The 18649-nt window shown below is 44.1% G+C and overlaps 1 protein-coding gene across 2 annotated transcripts in view; it reads right to left on the bottom strand.

The window, feature by feature from the left end:
* The window catches only part of Epb41l4a (erythrocyte membrane protein band 4.1 like 4A), a 184011-nt gene that overhangs the window by 104973 nt on the left and 60389 nt on the right, over positions 1-18649 (bottom strand). For both annotated transcript variants that reach the window (XM_050134972.1, XM_050134973.1), the window contains one exon: positions 5058-5162. In XM_050134972.1, the coding sequence (XP_049990929.1) occupies positions 5058-5162 (105 nt within the window). The remainder of the gene's footprint in view (positions 1-5057; positions 5163-18649) is intronic.

The following is an 18649-nucleotide window of genomic DNA, read 5'->3' as shown; positions in this document are numbered from 1 at the left end:
CCAAGGCTGCAGGATCTCCACGACACAGGGCAGCAACAGGATATCCAAGAGGAGTCCCAGTGAGGCTTTAGTATTGATATGATAGTGTAGCAGAAGCCAGAGCCCTTGAACCTTTGACTCTTTGACACCTGCAAGTAAAGATGTATGAGCTAAAAATCTGGCTTATAATAAATGTTTTTATATTCTTTTTTAAAGAGAGAAGAAAAAGTACAATGCAATTATTAAATATAAATTCACTGATTCCATTAAGAGCGATTTGACAGACTTGACAATGTCAATATTTATAGCAAACCAAGATTTGCATCTGCACAGGTATGTGATTTTTTTTAAGTAGTTGAAAAAAAAAATCACTGCCTTCAGAATCAAGAAAGAACAAAGACCTCAGGGGGACGATGAGGCGTGTCTAGTTTTGAAGGCACACTGGGTGCCTGAAGGCCATCCAGGCAATGAATAAGAAGGGCTAACAATTTAACCACCAGCCTCGGCACTCAGAGAGATGCCCTCAGTGATCATTGCCACCCCAGGGATCCAGTACTATCAGTACACCACTATACAAAGGAAGAAAAGAAGCAGAAGTGAGGGAGTGTCACCAACGCAGCACAGCTCTCTCGGGAGCAGAGTGCAGTTTAAAGCCAGACAGCCCCGACCTTCAACAGTCTTTTCACATGATGATATCTCTGGGGATACCTGAGCTCGAGACACTAATTAGGGGAAGGGATCACCTGTCTTTAGACAATAACGTGTTTCTGGAACAGACGCACTACCCAGGAAGAACACATATTTATCCTTGGGGAAATGAGCACTGCTCAGCCCTATGAGGATGGTCCTCTCATTCCCTTAAAGGGAAACGTAGTCTTCCCGTGGCTTCTTTCCCAGGCACCCTTTATCTGCTGACATCACTCTTCCCAAGCCACAACCCGGCTTATACGCTGCTCCTCACAAAGTCAGAGGGATCCCTGAAGAGACTTTCCTACTACATCCTTGCCCTCTGTTCCCCTACCAGTTCCAAAAGATGCCCCGAGCAGGAAAGTCCATGTGTAGCAAGTGTGACAATCTTCTTTCCTTCCCAATATTATCAGTCCTTATAGGGATTTTCCAAAATATACAGCAGGTGAAAGCTCACACACACTGTAAAATACATAATCCGGATGCAACACAGAGCGTAGTGCCATTACTCAGGGCAGAGTGCACTGAGTGGACAAGATCACATTCAACACTAGAACGTCTGGAGGTGGCATTGCATGCATGAGCCTCTGCAGCATTAGGACATGGGGAATCGAGGATAAAATCCTGACGAGTGGCAACATTTGGGGCTGAGGATATAATTCAGTGGTAGAGTACTTGCCTGTTACACATAAGGCCCACATATAAAACAAGTAACCACCCCCCCTCAAAAAAAAAACCAAAACAAGAAAGACAAACTCAATGCTTCATGGAACAGAAAAAGGAAGAGGGACCATAAGAATCATCAAAAGAAAGTCTGAAAAGAGAAAAACAAGGAATCTGTGCTCTCATTACAACACAATGAGATTTCAAGAAAGAATAAGTCACTGTGGCCAATGAAGCAGAAAGGCGTGGTTCTTTGTAAGGCTAAGAACGCTCTCTGGCAGCTTCAGAGCAAAAGATTTAACCAAAAAAAAAAAAAATAGCTATGTTAAGTTTAACTGTGAGAAGTTAAGGAACACATGAGATCTCAGAAGTGGCTTCTACATTAGAGATGTTTGGGCATAACCCACCACTGCCAGGAAATGGAGAAGAGGGGCAGGAAAGGGAGCTAGAGCTATCACAGAAGAAGGGAGAGGCCAGAAGATTCAGGACAGGGGCACTGACACTCCTCCCTGTGACAGGAGAGGAAAAGATGGTGTTTGGGAATGGAGTGACCCAGGAAGTTATTTCCGATTGTCTTTACTGTTTTGGTGACGCCAGGGAACAGCTCACTGAAGGAAGACACCCATGTGCCACTGTTACCTTCGAGTCTGACCGTTCCCTTTCTAGAGGCAGAGGACGGCAGGTCTAGAAGCATGATTCTCAGAGCCAGCTCCAATTCTATGAGAAAAGTTCCGAGCACCTATGACTTCTGCCTCTGAGAGAGAAATTAGTCAAGGGGCCTCAGTGTCTCACTGAGAGCACAGTTCAAAGCACTGCTGTGCAGCCAGGAGTGGCACTGGGCATCGCAGTTATCCTTACGATGGTTTCGATGTCATCATACTGGTCTTTACGTTTTCCCAGGGATAGTTAAGAATCTAGACCTTGTTTGCTCTCTCCTTCCCTACAGACCGTGTTCTTCTTCCTACGCTATGAAAGAGAATGAGCGCAGCTTTCTCTCACCCTCGTTTCCAGAGAAAAGGCCAATTGTATGTTCAATGTCTCCTAACCTATAGCAGTCCTTCACGGAAATCTGCCTTGGTCCCTTGACACTGGAGAGGGTTGAGGGAAAGGCATTTAATTTTCAGTACAGAGCAGGCTCCCACTATGGTTTGGACAGAATTAACTACCATCCAAGAGCACACCTTGTTGCTTGGTGTGGCAGTATTTGGAGGTGACACAGAACCTTTAACGGTGGTGAACAGTTAGATTACTGAAGGAGTTACCCGGGGTGGGGGAAGGGCTGTAGTTCCCCTGAGACCTTGGTTAGCTCTTTAGAGAAAGCTGTCATAGATGAGAAAGGCAAGGCTTCTCCTTGTCTCTCTCACTTCTCCCTCTCACAGATGCAGCCCTGCTACTTTATGCCATCTTCCATGAGGTCCTCACCAGATGAAGCCACCATCATGCCTTTGAACTTCCAAACTGTAGGCTAAATATAATTCTTCCTTATTCATTACCCAGGTTTGGGTATCTCATGACAGTAAAACAAAACAGAAAGTAGAGATATTAAGAGTTAAATGAGCAGGGCATGGTGGTACACACCTTAATCCCAGCACTTAGGGAGACAGAGGCAGGCGGATCTCTGAGAGAGTTAACTGAACTAAGAAACTCGACCATCTATTAGGAAGAGACACGGGACTGTATCTGTAAGCCCGACAACAGATGTCTGTTCTACCACATCACTCTCCATTTGCAGGAGTCTCTGGAACCCCTAAAAACTGGCCTAGTTCCTTTCAAGCTCTGATTATTTTCAAATTCTTAATGCTTAAGTGAAGAAGACCGTGCTACAACTCTAACACTGTGCCTGTGGCCAACAGAGCTCGCTATCCCTCTCCACAGCAAGGAACCCAAGTGCTGCTGAAGCAGCAACATTGCTCACACGCACCAGGGACACTCGCGCAGCTAGAGTCACAAAGGGGCCCTGCTCATCTGCCAGAGCTCTCACTACACAGGGGGCTTAGCAGTGCTGCAGGCTTCTGCCTGACGTGAAAAATCTACGCTACAAAGTCTTACAGTTCTCCTGAGCAAGCAAGAAGGAAATTCTCCTCCGTATATCCACGAGACTTGCTTTCTGCTGCTGTAACAAACCGCTATAGTCTTGATGGCTTAAAACAACAGAAAGGTATTACCTTATCACTCTGGAGGCTGTAAGTCCAAAATGAATTTTACTAGGATAAAATAAAAATGCATGCAGGCTGAACTCCTCCTGGAGGCTCTCTCGGGGGGCAGCCACTTCCTTGCCTCCTCGCCAGCTTTTGGAAGCCACCGCGTTCCCTAGCTCAAGGACCTCTTCTAGTAATGCACCACTCCAACCTGTTTCCATCGTAACATCTTCTCCTTGCTCTCCAGCCTTCCTCTCTCACATGAGGGCACTTGTCACTGAATCACCTTCAAAGAAGATAAGGTCTGTGTAATTTCAGCAAGGCAGCCAGTCTTTCCGGGCAAAGTCTGGCATCCATCAGAAAACTGAGTTTGTCTCTGTTAGAACAATGTATTGCTAATAAAATATGAATGCAATCTGGGGAAGCCGCCAAAGCCTCAGTTTACCATTCTGCACAGGTTTCCACTTCCACTACAGTGACCTGTGGCCTATATGGGACAGAAGCCAGTGAATCTCCGACTATGCTTGTATATAACACGCAGTAACGCCCACTTGCCTAGCAGAATGCAGTTCTTTCTATGAAGATCTACCCGACACCCCAATGTTTACCTTGATTCTATGAAACCCTCCTGAGAAACAGAACAGACGGGGAAGCCAGCCACAAACACACCAAACGCTCAGCATCCTTCACCCTCAGCAGCACCTCGTTCCCTGCTTCTTCTCACCCCAGGGAATCTCTAGGACCATGCTCTGTACTGACTTCATTCCCCAAATACCGGAGAGCCAGCAGACCTGAAAGGGGAGGCAGAGCTCTTCATTTCAACAAGGCTGTGCAGGACAGGAAATAAACGGCCAGTCGGGGCATTTCTAAGATAAGCCTCCAAGCATTCTGCGTAAGGCTCTTATCTATCGGAAGTTAAAATCTTTCTTAGACTAAATCAACAAATATCCTTTCATCCTTCAAAGTCTATCACCTCCAAAGTCTTCCCAGTGTGGCAAACATCACAGCGACTCTACCCTCTGGGCAGACAGGATGGTAACCCGGGCTAACCTGTGACAGCAGACATCAGAAGGAAAAGGCAGACTATCTCTACTGTGCTCACCCCCAGGCTGAAGAACAGAAACCTCCTGACTTTCCTTCATTACAACCACAGCCACTCTCAAAACTTCACCAGGAGGCGGGAGACACACACGTTCTCTCTTTGCGTTTCCTCTCATAAAAGGCAGAAATGTCCCTTCCAGAGACTCCTCCCACCACTGTGAGAGAGAACAGCAGCACCCAGAAAGCCCTCCTACAAGACGGTGGCAAAAATGGCTTTCATGAAAAGAAGTGGTGAAGCCAGCAACCTTACAGGCTTTGTGAGAAGGAAAAAGTACAGAGAAATTATCATGGGAAAATGAGAGTGAAGTTTCCAAAGTCATTTTCAGTTCCAAAGAAGCTAACTGCCTAAAATCACACCCAGAAAGGTGTGTGTGAGAGAGAGGGAGAGAAAGGGGAGAGAGGGAGAGAGAGAGGGGGGGGAGGGAGGGAGGGAGGGAGGGAGGAAGGGAGGGAGGGAGCGCACATGTAACATGAAGTCATTGTACTCACTGTCTGATGGCTTCTGTCACAGTATCGCAGCCCAAAATAATCTATCTCCACGAGGTTTATGTGCCGGAAAACATGGTCAAGGACAACGGAACCTTTTGTAGACTTCTGCAAAACAAGCCACAGATTGCTTTTTAACAAGGTGTCGTGTCTTCCTCCACGGGACAAAATCAAATTCTCATCTTTTAGGAGCAGCCCTCACAGGAGCTTAGCACGAGACCACACTATTCTCTCTAGGTTTTGCCTCAGCTACAGAGATAGCTGAGCTATAAATTACAGCATATTAAAGAAACAGTCTTAGAAAAATCACCTTAAACTTTAGGAGTATCAAGTTAATATAAGCCCCTTCCCTTGTGGGATTACAAATTCTCTCCAGGATAAAATGTTTCTTTGTTTTTCAATTTTCTGTGTATAGTGGTTTTTCCGCATGCTTGCCCATGCTTCCTGTATGTGCCCATTGCCCACAGACATAAAGAGGGGGCATCAGATCTCCTGTAACTGGAACTATAGAGAGCTGTAAGCCACTCCCTAGGTTCTGGGAATTGAACCTGTGTCCTCTGGAGGATCCAGTTCACCAGTTGTCCAGTTCCAAAATACTTCCTTAAATAAAGATAACCTTCTATGTAAATAACATTGAATAAATTCGTTAAGCATCATGGTGGCTACAATTCCCATAATTCTTTCATTTAAAAAATGATTTCCATAATCACCAGTACTCTTACAAGTATATAGAACAGAAAACCTATAAAATTAAAATAATAGCCCAAGATTTTATTTTTTAAGCCTAAATCCATAGATTAAAGCTGCTAAATCTGTGTTGCAAAGCCTTGTGAGGATATTTTACTTGGTCTCTTATACATGAGTATAGATAAAAAGAAAACATTTATTGGGGTTGCATTTTAAGTGCGCACACACATGTACACACACACATATGCTACTCTGTCTTCCCCCCCCCAAAAAAAACTCATGCATAGTATAAATAAGGCCCTGGGTTCAGGCGTCTTAATATCTTAGACATAATTATTTGCAAATACAAAAAACATGTAGGCAGCAAGCAGCACGCCACACTGATCTTGACATTGATCTATCAGGACAGCATGTGTACACCATCAATCTGACCTTCCTCTTCTCTGGCCTCATCATGAGCACTGAACAAAACCCCCGTTCCAGTCATTGTTTCCTAGGGCTTTTGTTTAACTGCAGCTTCTCTTAGACAATCGCCACGAGCTGTGTAATTATATCAGGTAATCCTTGTATACCACAGGGCTTTTAGAAAATAGATGACGATATGAAGTAATAAAATTACACACTTGGAAAAGACAGTCCTTCTTACAAACCCCCAAATCTCTAAATTACACTAAATTGCCCACTGCATGCTCAAGGTCCACTAACCTGCTTCCCAAAGCCAAAGCCCTTCTACGGTGGACTCACACACTGCTGAGCAGCTTCTGACAGAATAACAATGGCACTTCCAGTAAATGCCTCTTGGTGCTCATGTCCCTATGTATTTCTCTGCGATAAACATCTGGATATGCAATCACTCAATGGAAGAATATCATACTTAAAACTATAATTCACTTGGTGAAAATGCATGCGCCCGCATCCTTGCCAAAACTTGCGTTGAGATGGGAGGTATATGGCAAAGGGGAACTGTTTTATTTATATTTCCTTGACTCTACTAAAAACAAGTCGTCCTCGCTCATGGGCTTACCACACCACTGCATTGCCTAGCACAGGGGCTGGGGAGTCCATAACTCGGTTTACGAGCTGACCCTCTGATATCATTATACATGTACAATTTTATCTAGTGTATTAACTCTTCACTCCATCTGGAAATTATTCTTTGTGCTTGGAACAAGACCTAACTTTGTTTCCAAATGGGAAAAAAAACCTGTGCCATTATTTACTTAAAAGGCACGATTTCTTTTAGAAAATGCCTCCATTAGAACAGACTGTAGGCAAGCCTATAACACGGTTTCTTAAATAGTGACTTACGGGGGAGGGCCCATTTCTCATAGTCCTGAGTTCTATTTAAGGGGGAAAAAAGGCATATCAATCCACACATCTTTGAACACCTGATTTTTGACAAAGAAGCAAAAAAATATCAAATGGAAAAAAAATAAGAAAAAAAAAAAAGGCTGCACCAGTAAGCAACACCCTTCTTGCTTCTAGGTTCCTGCCCTGTTTGAGCGCCTGTCAGACTTCCTTCAGGGATGGACTACATACGATGGAAGCATAAGAGAAATAAACCCATCCTTCCCAACTCGTTTTGGGTCATGGTGTTCATCATAGCAATAGTAACATGAACTAGGACATATTTATACATATAATCTTACAAAATTTTAGCTATGCTTTGTGGCAAAATTATAGAATTCTCTTCCCAAGAAAAGATATCCTGTCATCCCCTCCGGAACCTCTCAACATGATGTCACCCTGTCACTGTGTGTTAGATGGTACAGGGACCACGAGACAAAGAAATCACCACTGGTGAGTTAGTGTACAACACGCAAAGCAGTTACTCTAGCAGAAGAGAAAGACACGTGCTTAAGGACTCCACTTGTGTCGGGTAAAAAGTCCAAGCTCGCTTCCAAGTTTCGAACACCCACCAATTCTTGAGCTCAAAAAAAAACCACCATCCTTGGACTTCCCACAGGGCAGGGAAACTTGATTGCTTTTTGGGCTAACGAGGGAGGGGGACTTGATTGGGGGAGGGGGAGGGGGAGGGAAATGGGAGGCTGTGGCGGGGAAGAGACAGAAATCTTTAATAAAAACAAAAAAAAAAAAAACAACAAAAAAAACACCAATCCCTGAGCTCAAAATGCCACCAGTGCCTGAGCTTGTCCCAAGCAGAAGACTTGAAATCCCACCAATCCCCATCCTGGGCATCTTCACCCTGGAAAACTCTGCCTCCAGGAAACCCTGCATAAGCCTGTCCCCTGCTCAGTTCCCTGCAGGTTCTCACCCAAGCAGAGGCAGCCCCCCTCTTGTCTTTCCCAGTGAATCTCTTGTACGGTGTGACTTTGTGGTATCCTAGACCTCTTCCCTCAGAACTGAGGCAGCTGCACTGGGGAAACCTTTCCTGTCAGCGCTGTAGCACAACTTGAAAGACAGAGAGGACGGTCTGAGAAGCTGTGTGTGGCTGGATTTAAAATGACCATAGGAAACCTGGGCGTGTCTGTGAGTGCGAGGTCAGGAAGGTTAAACTGAAAAGCAAAGCCTCATACATCCAGGACTTGGGTCTTTCACCGAGTGAAGGAGAGAAAGCTGTGCACCAGCAGCCTCCTCCCCACCCCACCCCATTTTCTGACTGTCTTCATTTGTCTTCCATTTCTGTGATTAAACACTGACCACAAGCAACTTGGAGAGGAGAGGCTCTAACAGGCTTGCACATTCTGATCACACTCCATCACTGAGGGAAGCCAAGGCAGGAACTAAAATCGAGATGACAGAGAAAAGCTGCTTACTGACTTGCTCACGGCCTGCTGAGTGATTTCCTATACAACCCATGGCCTCCTGCCCAGGGTCAGCACCACCACAGTTGGCTGGGCCTTCCGCATCAACCAAGAAAGTATCCCCACAGACTTGTACACAGGCCAAGCTGATGTATTCCCTCTTCCCAGAGGACAAAACTAGACCAGCGCACTGACTGAGGACGTGATGTGGCCAGCCATCTCATGCATGCCTTTCCTGATGAGACGGACCACGTCTCTTCTGAAGCACGGCCTTCCCATTTTAAGTTGCCTTTTCTGGCTTTTTTGCCCTGATAACTAGAAAAGTAATACACTCCGTAAGCGCCCTCAGGAGCTGAAGCAGCCTCTAGCTGACAGCCAATAAGGAAAGAACTATTGCCATAGTGGCAAAACTGAGCTTCTGCCAGTAGCCAGACTCAAAAGAGCGGACTCTTCTGCAGAGTTCTCAGCTAAGAGGCCAGGAGACAGATACTGTGTCTGGTGCTCCTGGACTCTGACGACGGCACCGGGAGGCAGTAAGAGGTTCACACTCAAGCCACCATACCTGTAGCAATCTGTTGTGTTGAAACAGAAAGCTCGCCAGGCTTATTCTTGGGTCGTTACCATGATATGGCTGTTATCATTCTGATTGGCTACAGCTTGGTTAATGTCCTAAGGAACAGCTCATATGTTGACATTAGTTTTACCCACAGCCATCCTGTTCAACTCTAAGAATTCTGTTCTTGGACAGGAGTGGTGACGCACACCCTACGGAGAGACAGGCTAATCTCTGGATTCAAGACCAGTCTGCTCTACATGGAGAGTTTCAGGCCAGCCATCGATTCACAGTGAAATCCTGTCCCAAATTTAAAATAAAAGAATTCTTGTTCTTTCTTCATAAAACACCTCTGATTACCCACCTCTCTTTTCTTATTGCACTGAAAAGGACCTTAGTTACTGGCTTCTGTGAGAACACAGGATGCTCTATGTCCTTCTCTTCCTGGTACACTGGAACTGCTTCTAAAATCTCACTACTAAACATGATGGATGTTACAAAGCCTTTTTGAAAGGTACCCTCTTTCAAGGAGAAGGTCTCTTTGTCTGCTTTCTCTGCCTCTTTGTTTTGAGTTTTCATTTCTAATCAAGAAGTGATAACCCATCAAGTTCTCCTTAGAAAGCAGAGACGGCTGTATGACTTTTGTTCTTTCATCTGACTTACATGTTCTTAATGAAGATGTTTTCATTTTAGTTTTCTGCACTAAATATGCACACCTTCCCTATCTGGAGAGAAGTTCCCACTGTGTGTTGGTGGGGGTTAGAACCAACCCCCCCCCCCCCGTGACTGAAGCCAGGCTATAGACACATGGCCTAGTTTTCACTCAAGGACTCTGACCTCAAGACAAGAGATGCAGACACAGCGAGGACCTAGAATGATGCGGTCAGACGTGTCCAATAGTGGAGGCATCTAGACGTGGACCCAGCTGCAACCAGAAGGAATGGTTATTGACTCCTGAGCCAGGTTTTCCATTATTCCATCCCAGTCAGGGATGGCCAAACAGTGCAGCACCTGCCTTCCCTTGCCCCATGGAAGCAGGGATGCTTGCCTAACAGCCAAGATAGTGTTCCAAGTAAAATCCAAGTGAGGGTATAAAAAAAAATGCCATCACAAACACAACTTATTCTAGCAATCTTAAGCATTCCCATAGGGTTTTTAAAGCTAATTCTGGCCTATGTCACTATGAAAAAAAAAACTGAAAAGTTACCAAATATGTCATAGGCTCCATAGACATCAACCTGATGGAAACCCAGGCTTTACCTGGCCTCATACATCCATGGCAATAAAGCCTGAACTACTACTTGATCCATCGCTGCTTGATCCATCCATGACTCGGGCAATAATTCTCACCTTCTACTGTTTCCTGGTGTTTTTCAGGAATTACAAAGAAATAAACTCTGGCCAAGTGAAAAATCATATTCTCTTACCACCCCAAGGGCTATGGAATATGTCTAAACAGCTTTCCTGTTACTTCAAAATGCTTACAGCAAGCTAGAGTGTGAGGTTAATCTCCCATCCGTGTCTCTCCTTTGGGTCTTTTCTTCTGTACAGACATAGAGAACAGGATGCATAAATGGAGCTCCTGACATCCTATCCCCAAACAAGCCAACAAGAAGCAATTCATGAACAAAAATGGAAAGAATTATGCAGGAAGTACTGGAGACTTTAAAAAAAATGTTAAGTCAAGCTTTCTCTACGAACACTACTTTAATATTCCCACATCCACTAGGAATGCTTGGCACTCTTTCATATGCATAATCTACTTATAGGGCATGAAACAGCCTAACGTGCTTAGTCATGAAGAGCATACGCAAAAGCAGACTTAGACAACTGCCTCGAAGCTTGATGTGGTGGCTCGAGCCTGCAGTCACAGCCCTCGGAGGCTTACATGAGTCTGAGGGCAGCCTAGGACACAAAAGGAGACCCTGCCCCAAGAAAGGGCAGAGATTCAGGGAGCCACCTCAATGCGTAAGTTATGAGACTTTCTTACATCTGAGGAAGTCATTCGTCTTTAAAAACCATCATTCCCGAAGAGCCAGAACACAGTCCGCCAAGCCTCCCGACAGCTTTGTGCTTCCACAGAACCTGTTTCTGAAGATATGCAGGATTATTTTTCTTCCTTCAGAGACGGAAAACCCTCCACAGAGAAGCCACAAGGAGAGCATCTCGTCTTAGGCAATGAATGCCGTCCTGACCTAAGCAGGAACAGGACCACTCCCGATTCCCTCTGTAGAACTGTGAGCAGCAGGGGTGTGTCTACACACGCCCCGAGCCCTGAGTGCAAAGCCCAGTCAGCGCCAGAATCTGGGGTTCCATTCTCCTTTCTTGTGTGTCCTAAGAAACCATCCTCCAGTAAGAATTCTGGGGTACAGCTCCGTGACAGCAAGCCTGCCTAGGATCCTCCTCCTGCCTGCTCCCCCATGTCTGGCTCCCTCAGGCTTACATAGCCCAGGCTACCCTTTAACTTGATCTGTTAGCTGAAAATGACTTTAAATCCTGGTCCCCCACAAGAGCCCCCCCATCCCATGCACTGCTAGGATTATAGACCTGTGCTACCACATCCTGGATGCTTCGTGTGGTACTGTGGCTCAAACCTAAAAAACAAGCACCCTACCAACTGAGCTTACACCTGGTCCCAAATTATCACTCCCTGGGAGATGGGGGAAAGGAAACCAGTAGTAGGGACCAGAAGAGAGGCAGATGTGGGGTATAAAGATAAGGGGTGACAAAGAAAATCTTAACGAAACCTCTGAAGGAAGACAAGGAGAGACCCGGTTCTCATGTATTACATGTGTAAAATATTTTTAAAAACCACAGGTCCAGCAGTAGAGGTGAGACATCACCTTGTCTGTCCAGTGAGGCTACACTGCTGTGCATTTGGCATCTGCTGCAGGGGATGCGAAGAAACCGTGCAGGGAGCCGGGCAGTGGTGGCGCACACCTTTAATCCCAGCACTCGGGAGGCAGAGGCAGGTGGATCTCTGTGAGTTCGAGGCCAGCCTGGTCTACAGAGCAAGTGCCAGGACAGGCTGCAAAGCTACAGAGAAACAAAAGCAAACAACAAAAAGAAAGAAAGGAAGGAAGGAAGGAAGGAAGGAAGGAAGGAAGGAAGGAAGGAAGGAAGGAAGGAAGGAAGGAAGGAAGGAAGGAAGGAAGGAGCAGTAAACGGGGACAGGACGGGAACACGGCAGTAAACTGTGAACTGGCACTTCATTCGCATTTAAAGTTTCTTCAGGATGTCTTAATCTGATTTCTTCTTTAGCCCTTCCTTGCAGCAGTCAGACATATCACAGGCCAGAAGACTCCACTGCAGAGGCCCAGTTCCTCCCACCCTCAAGACAAGCCCTTCGGCCCTAAACCAGACAGCTACCTTCATTTGAAACTGAAGAAAAGCTTGATTCTTCACTTCTTCTTAGCAAAGGAAAAAACCTGGGTGTGACTGCAGTTAGCATCGCTGCAGTTTTCCTGTCTAAGAGAGATCCAGAAGCCACTGAAGATGTAATTACAACCTCGGCACTTAGCAACATGCCTAAGGAGTTTCTAAATAGATAAACAAAATTCTGCCTCTAATAATTGGCCCCCACCAGCTGAGTAAGAACTCCACTGTCAGAAAAGGCGTTCTTCCCACTTTGGGGGCCCTTGCGTTCTGGATGATGGCCATGCTCCCCTCCTTCTCTGGAGGATGCGTCTGTCATTTGTCTTTGGAGATCTCAGCTTTGATGACTCTCTATCCACAGGACTTACAATGTTTCTTGATTTTGCCTGTCTCTTAATTTACTTGATCTTTATTAAGTTCGTCTTTTACTTCTCTTTCCTACTAGAGTGGAGATGTTCTACACCTGACCTTTATCCAAAAAGCTGAGAAGCATTCAAGTTCAGATGGTTGGGAAGCAGGCAGTGCTGGCTACTATATTCCACTTCCTTTGTGAATAATCCAACAGTTTATAATCCCGAAATGCCTTAAAACTTCACTGAATGAATACTAAGAGCCGATGCACAATTGCAAAACAGAACTATAATAAAAAAACATCAGACTCTTCCTCTCATATCCTATGAGGCTTCCATTTTCCCTGGCCAGTCAGACTTAGGCAATGAAGAAGAAATGTGTGGATTCACCCACCACCCTACTACCTCAGAGAAGCAATATCGATTCACTTCACTTTTATTAAAAATTTCCCTTTGTTTCAGTGATAAATAATTCCAAGAGACTTGATCTATTCTAAAGGTACAATAAGAAATCAGTATCTTATGCTTGAAGTTCCTAAGAGTCTAAGAAACACAGTCCTAAAATTAAGTTATATATAATACATAGAGATGTATAATGTTTTCTATGCAATAAAACACACCTGACAAGAATCCCATCATTTTAAAAAACAAAGAAGACTAGTCCTAAGACAGTTAAGCAAACAGGGAAAAGCCGTAAGTGTTACAGGACACTCGTCTGCTTTTAGAATGAGAGCGAAGAAATCCCACTGGCAGTGCTGGACTGTGAACTGTGTCTTATAACTCGGCCAACAGACACAGGTCATTCCCATACCAGCAACTTTGCAGAAACGACAGTTTCTAGTAGAGACTTGGATATTATCTTAGAGAACAGCTCCCAAGGAGGACGAGGGGTTTGGAAATACCACCAGTGGGCCTTTGAACCAGAACAAAGGATCCTTCAAATGAGTAATAACACCTTCGCAGATTAATGTGACATTACAAACCAGAAAGGCAGGTTTGGGCCAGCCACACAGAATGATATCTGCACTCAGGACAGCCTGCTCCTGCGCCAAGGGAAAATGAGCCTTGCAAAGGTCCCCACTGCTGGGCCGGTGAGAACCTACTCTGTCTTATTTACTATTTTGAATGGAAGGATTTCCATGGAAAACATAAATCATATTAAATATTTTAGCACAGGTCCAGTAGGGTACAGTAAGTAGGAACCTGAAGGGACCACTTCTCAGGAATCTCTTGTCAGGCAAGCAAGCAAGGCAAAGCAGCCCTCGATGGCTTTTAACTTTCATTTACTAAGAAAACCCTTTATTGTGGGGAAAATGATTTGTTTTTCAAGTTGCTGTATTTTTCATATACGATTTGTGTATCCTGATAAACTTGGAAGGAACTTTTCTCAACCTTTAAGGCTCCAACTATTTACTGGCATGCACCAATCTCCACACTTAGCAGCATCCAGCAGCAAACACTTGCTCATGCCTTAAATTTGGCCAGGGCTCAGGACAGCTGGTGTTTGTTCATCTGTGTTGAAGCCTCCAGTGTGACCTCACTCACATGTTGACAAGTCACCTGGAGTGGGTGGGGCTGGCTCATCCCCTCCCCCACCTTGTAAGTCTACAGCAAGAGACTTCATTCTAAGGTAAGTCAGGGCTCAGAGAACACAGACCAAAGCTGGACAGTATTAGTCTTGCTGTGCTCTGTTGATTAAAAACAAGCCATAAGGTCAGCCCAGAGGGAAAAGAGCAAAAATAGATTCCTTCTCTCGACAGGAGGCGTGGCGTGGACCTATACTGCGTGGATGGAGGAGCAGCGGTTGGCATTTTTGTAGACAGCAGACTTGTTTGCCTCCCAGCCAGGTTCTGTTCTTTACAATGTTTTCCCCACCTAGCTCATTCTTTCTCTCATATTTCAAATTACAATAAAACAAAAAAGAGTAAATTATTCTAGCCGTCTATTTTTAAGAAAGTATGTTAAATGCTTTCAGATACTTTCAGCTTCACGAGAGCTATGTGAAACGGGCATTTTATTCCTATTTTACAAGTAGCATAGTTACTGCCACATAGAAAGGTGTGGGACAGGATTTCTACCTAAATGTATTTGGCTTAAAGCCGCAACTCATTCCATGACACCAGCTATTCCCAAGGCGTGGAGGGCATTAGGAACCTTCTGTGGGCCCTGAAATCAACAGCACTCCTGTGTGGGTCACACCTGTAACCCAGCACTCGGGAGGCAGAGGCCAAGTGTTGCAAGTTCAGGATCAACTGAGCTCCAGAGTGAGATCTTATCTCAGACAAACAGCAGAACAGCCCTTACGATATCATCATTAGTTTGATAGTTATCTTCACACTCCTTTTAGAAGCTTTGATATGGTTCCTGACGGCACCACAGAGAACATCAGACAGTAAGAGACTCCAGGTATCTACTATTAAGTCAGATAGTAAAGAAATCTGTAAAAATACAAAGTGAACATTACTTCACTTTGCAAAAAAAAAAAAAACTATGAAATTGTTTGTGAAAATAATTTTGTTGATATGAAAGTTTTATAATCATATTTTTAATTGTATTGCTGTTTTGAAACAGTCTCGTGCATCATAGGCTGGCCATGACCTTGCTAAACAGTAGAGGATGACCCTGAACTCCTGAGTCTTCTGCCTCTATTTCCAAATGCCGGAATGACAGGCGTATATCAACATGTCCTGTTTACTGTCAAGTGCTGGGATGACAGGCATATGCCAACACGTCCTGTTGCCTTATAACTTAAGGAGTTGTGGGGTTTTTTTTATTAATAAGTTTTTGGCTATTATATGTGAAATGGTTTTTTTTTCTTTTGTTTTTTGTTTTTTTTTTTTAAGACAGGGTTTCTCTGTAGCTTTGAAGTCTGTCCTGGAACTAGCTCTTGTAGACCAGGCTGTCCTCGAACTCACAGAGATCCGCCTGCCTCTGCCTCCCGAGTATTGGGATTAAAGGCGTGTGCCACCACTGCCCGGCTGTGAAATGGTTTTCATTGTGACATTTTCATACATAAAAACCATTGTGTTTTGTCTGTACACGCTCCCCCAATGCCCTCCCACAACCTCTCCCCCTCTAGTCCTCCTCTTCTTCCTCAAAATGGCCCCCCAGTCTTCCCAATCACACACACACAATATACATACATACACGTGTATGTTCCATTGCTCCCTCTTGAACTAGTTTAATTTCTCAGTTGTAATTTACAACAATAGTAAATATATATGGTGATAATCTATATAAGCAAAATTTCTCAATAATTTTAAATAGCGTAAAAACTCCGAACTAAGCAGCTTGGGAATCTCCCCTGTTATTCTAAAGACAAAATTATATTCTTGGTGATATGTCTATATATAAATAAAACATATATATATTATATGTATTTTTAATAGGAAATGTTCTTTATTCTTTTATTTCTGTGGGCCAGCCCTTCTTTGTTTTACACATGAGGAAACTGGACCCAAGGGTGAGCTGCCCACAGGCCACACACAGGACAACCAGCTACCAGTCTAAGAACAGTGTCAATGCAGCGTGACGGTCACTAAAGCGAGTGTTGTCCTCCCCCAACGTATGAATGATCATGTCACCACAGGAGCCTGTAGACCGCACGTCACTAGTGAGGTGAAGCCCAGAGAAACAGAGAGGAGCCATGCATGAGGCTGCTTAGGGACTCGCTGGCAGGCGGCACCACGCTCCAACACTAGAAATCCTAACTTTACAAGGAAGCCATTTCCAAGACCAATTTAAGAAGACACACTCCAGTTTCATCGGTTTTGCATTAAATAATTATCAGTGTCTGAAACCCAAGGCGAACTTCCATTCACAAGGGCCATCCTCAAAAGTGTGTCAAGTTCATGAAGTCCAGGATTTTTCTAAATTTGTTATAGTGTCCTTAATTGGTTTTCAGAATGAGAAAGGCTATTAGAAGGAGGTGCTGCTGAAAGCCATACATAATCGGTAGTTTAACTACTATTATGGCATCTGTTAATGTCCTTGTTATGACAAATACAGTTGAACTCCATAAGAGCAACATGAAGGGAAGGTGAGTACACGGTATTCAGTGCTTTAATTCTGATAACTCTACCACAAACCTGATTTTATGGTATCCCAACGAGGATGTAGAAATTGGCCTTTAAATTAAAGCTTTTGAACACTAAGAGATACAGAATGTTTCCAAGACTTTATGTGCCCACTGCACTCTTTACAGGCTGGAAACAGCGACGACAACAAAGACAGTGTCATAACAAGGCCTTTAAGCTGGTCTTCGTTTATTCGAGGCAGGGGCTCTCTGTGACAAGGGATCCTTCTGCCTCCCTGGGTGCTGAGATCTCAGGTATGGGCTATAACACACTCAGCCTTTACTTATGTATTTTTTAAATGGTTTCTATTTACAATGAAATCTTTGAAAATGCATTGATAACCTCGCTTTAATGTCTAAAGCATCAAGATGGTTATTTCCCACAAGGCTTACAAAGTAGGAAAACATGCAATAAGCCAACGGTCTATATTTTATAAATCCATTCTCTTAAAATGGATAGTTGAAGCCAGGTGGTGGTGATACACACCTTTAATCCCAGCACTGGGGGGGGGGCAGAGGTAGGTGGATCTCTATGAGTTCAAGGCCAACTTGGTCTACAAGAGCTAGTTCCAGGACAGCAAGGACTGTTATACAGAGAAACTCTGTTTCGAAAAAACTTTAAAAAAAAAAAAAGAAAGAAAAAAGAAAAGAAAAGAAAACATAGATATTTGAGGTCAGGCAGGGTGGCTCACTCTTGTAATCCCAGCACCTAGAAGCCTGATGCCAGTGGACTGCAATGAGCTTGAGGCTATGTTGGGTTACACAATAAATTCTAGACTAGCTTATAGCATGAGATTTACAAAAAGTAAAACAGCAAATTATATATGGTTATGTGAATGGACTCTAGTTTGAATTTTAAAGGCATTTCATAATCTTTCAATGCACTATCAAGACATCCTATTGTTTTTATTGTGTTTTATTTAAAGAGGATTATCTTCTCACATAATATACCCGATTACTGTGTGCCCTCCGTACTCCCTCCTTCTAGTTCCTCCCCACATCCCCTCATCAGGATCTAGTCCCTTTCTGTCTCTCATTAGAAAAGAACAGATTTCTAAGAAATAATAAAACTAAATATAATAAAAATAATAAAACTAAATAAATAAATAAATAAATAAATAAATAAATAAAACGAAACTATCACATCTAAGTTGGACAGAACAAACCAACAGAAGTCAAAGAGCCCAAGAGAAGGCACAAGAATCATATTCTATTTTTATATAGAAGGTTTAAGAAAACTACTTTAAAATACATTCATCTTCCATTTCTAATTCCTTCAAGCTATAGTTTACTGCAGTAAACTTTTCAATTCTTGCTATCATGAGGTGGACTCTTACTGTCTTCCCCTTTCCCTGGGCTAGCCTGTGGCTATCCGTACCCATGATTCCTCTGCAAATGATGCGGCAGCTGTTGCAGCTGGCTGCCCCTCACTGCTGCTGCAGAGCCCTAAGTCTCCACAGAAGTCCTACCTTGCTATTAGGTTAGGAAAACACAGAAGTGGGGCTCTTTCACAGGCACTGGGAATATGGATGAAGACATCTGAGGCTCCCAGACAGAAAAGCCCCATCAAGGATGGTGGTCAGTGGTAGGCCTTGCTCAGTGTCCCGACTTCCCAACCATGAGAAGTGATTGAATGTCTCTGGTCACCCACATGTTTGGAGGTTTGTTCTACAACTATACAACCATAGCTCACTAGGCTGCTGCACAACCCTATTGTTCTCTGCCTAATGGATATCTTACGAAGGGCAGCCAGCCAGCCCTCACACAAAACACCAGCAACTCTTTGACCT

This window comes from Alexandromys fortis, unplaced genomic scaffold, assembly GCF_014885135.2.
Source record: "Alexandromys fortis isolate MF-2015 unplaced genomic scaffold, M_Fortis_MF-2015_v1.1 scaffold_25, whole genome shotgun sequence".
NCBI lineage: Eukaryota > Metazoa > Chordata > Mammalia > Rodentia > Cricetidae > Alexandromys > Alexandromys fortis.
The sequence above is the reverse complement of the archived record's forward strand: the minus strand, read 5'-3'. Positions and strand labels throughout refer to the sequence as shown.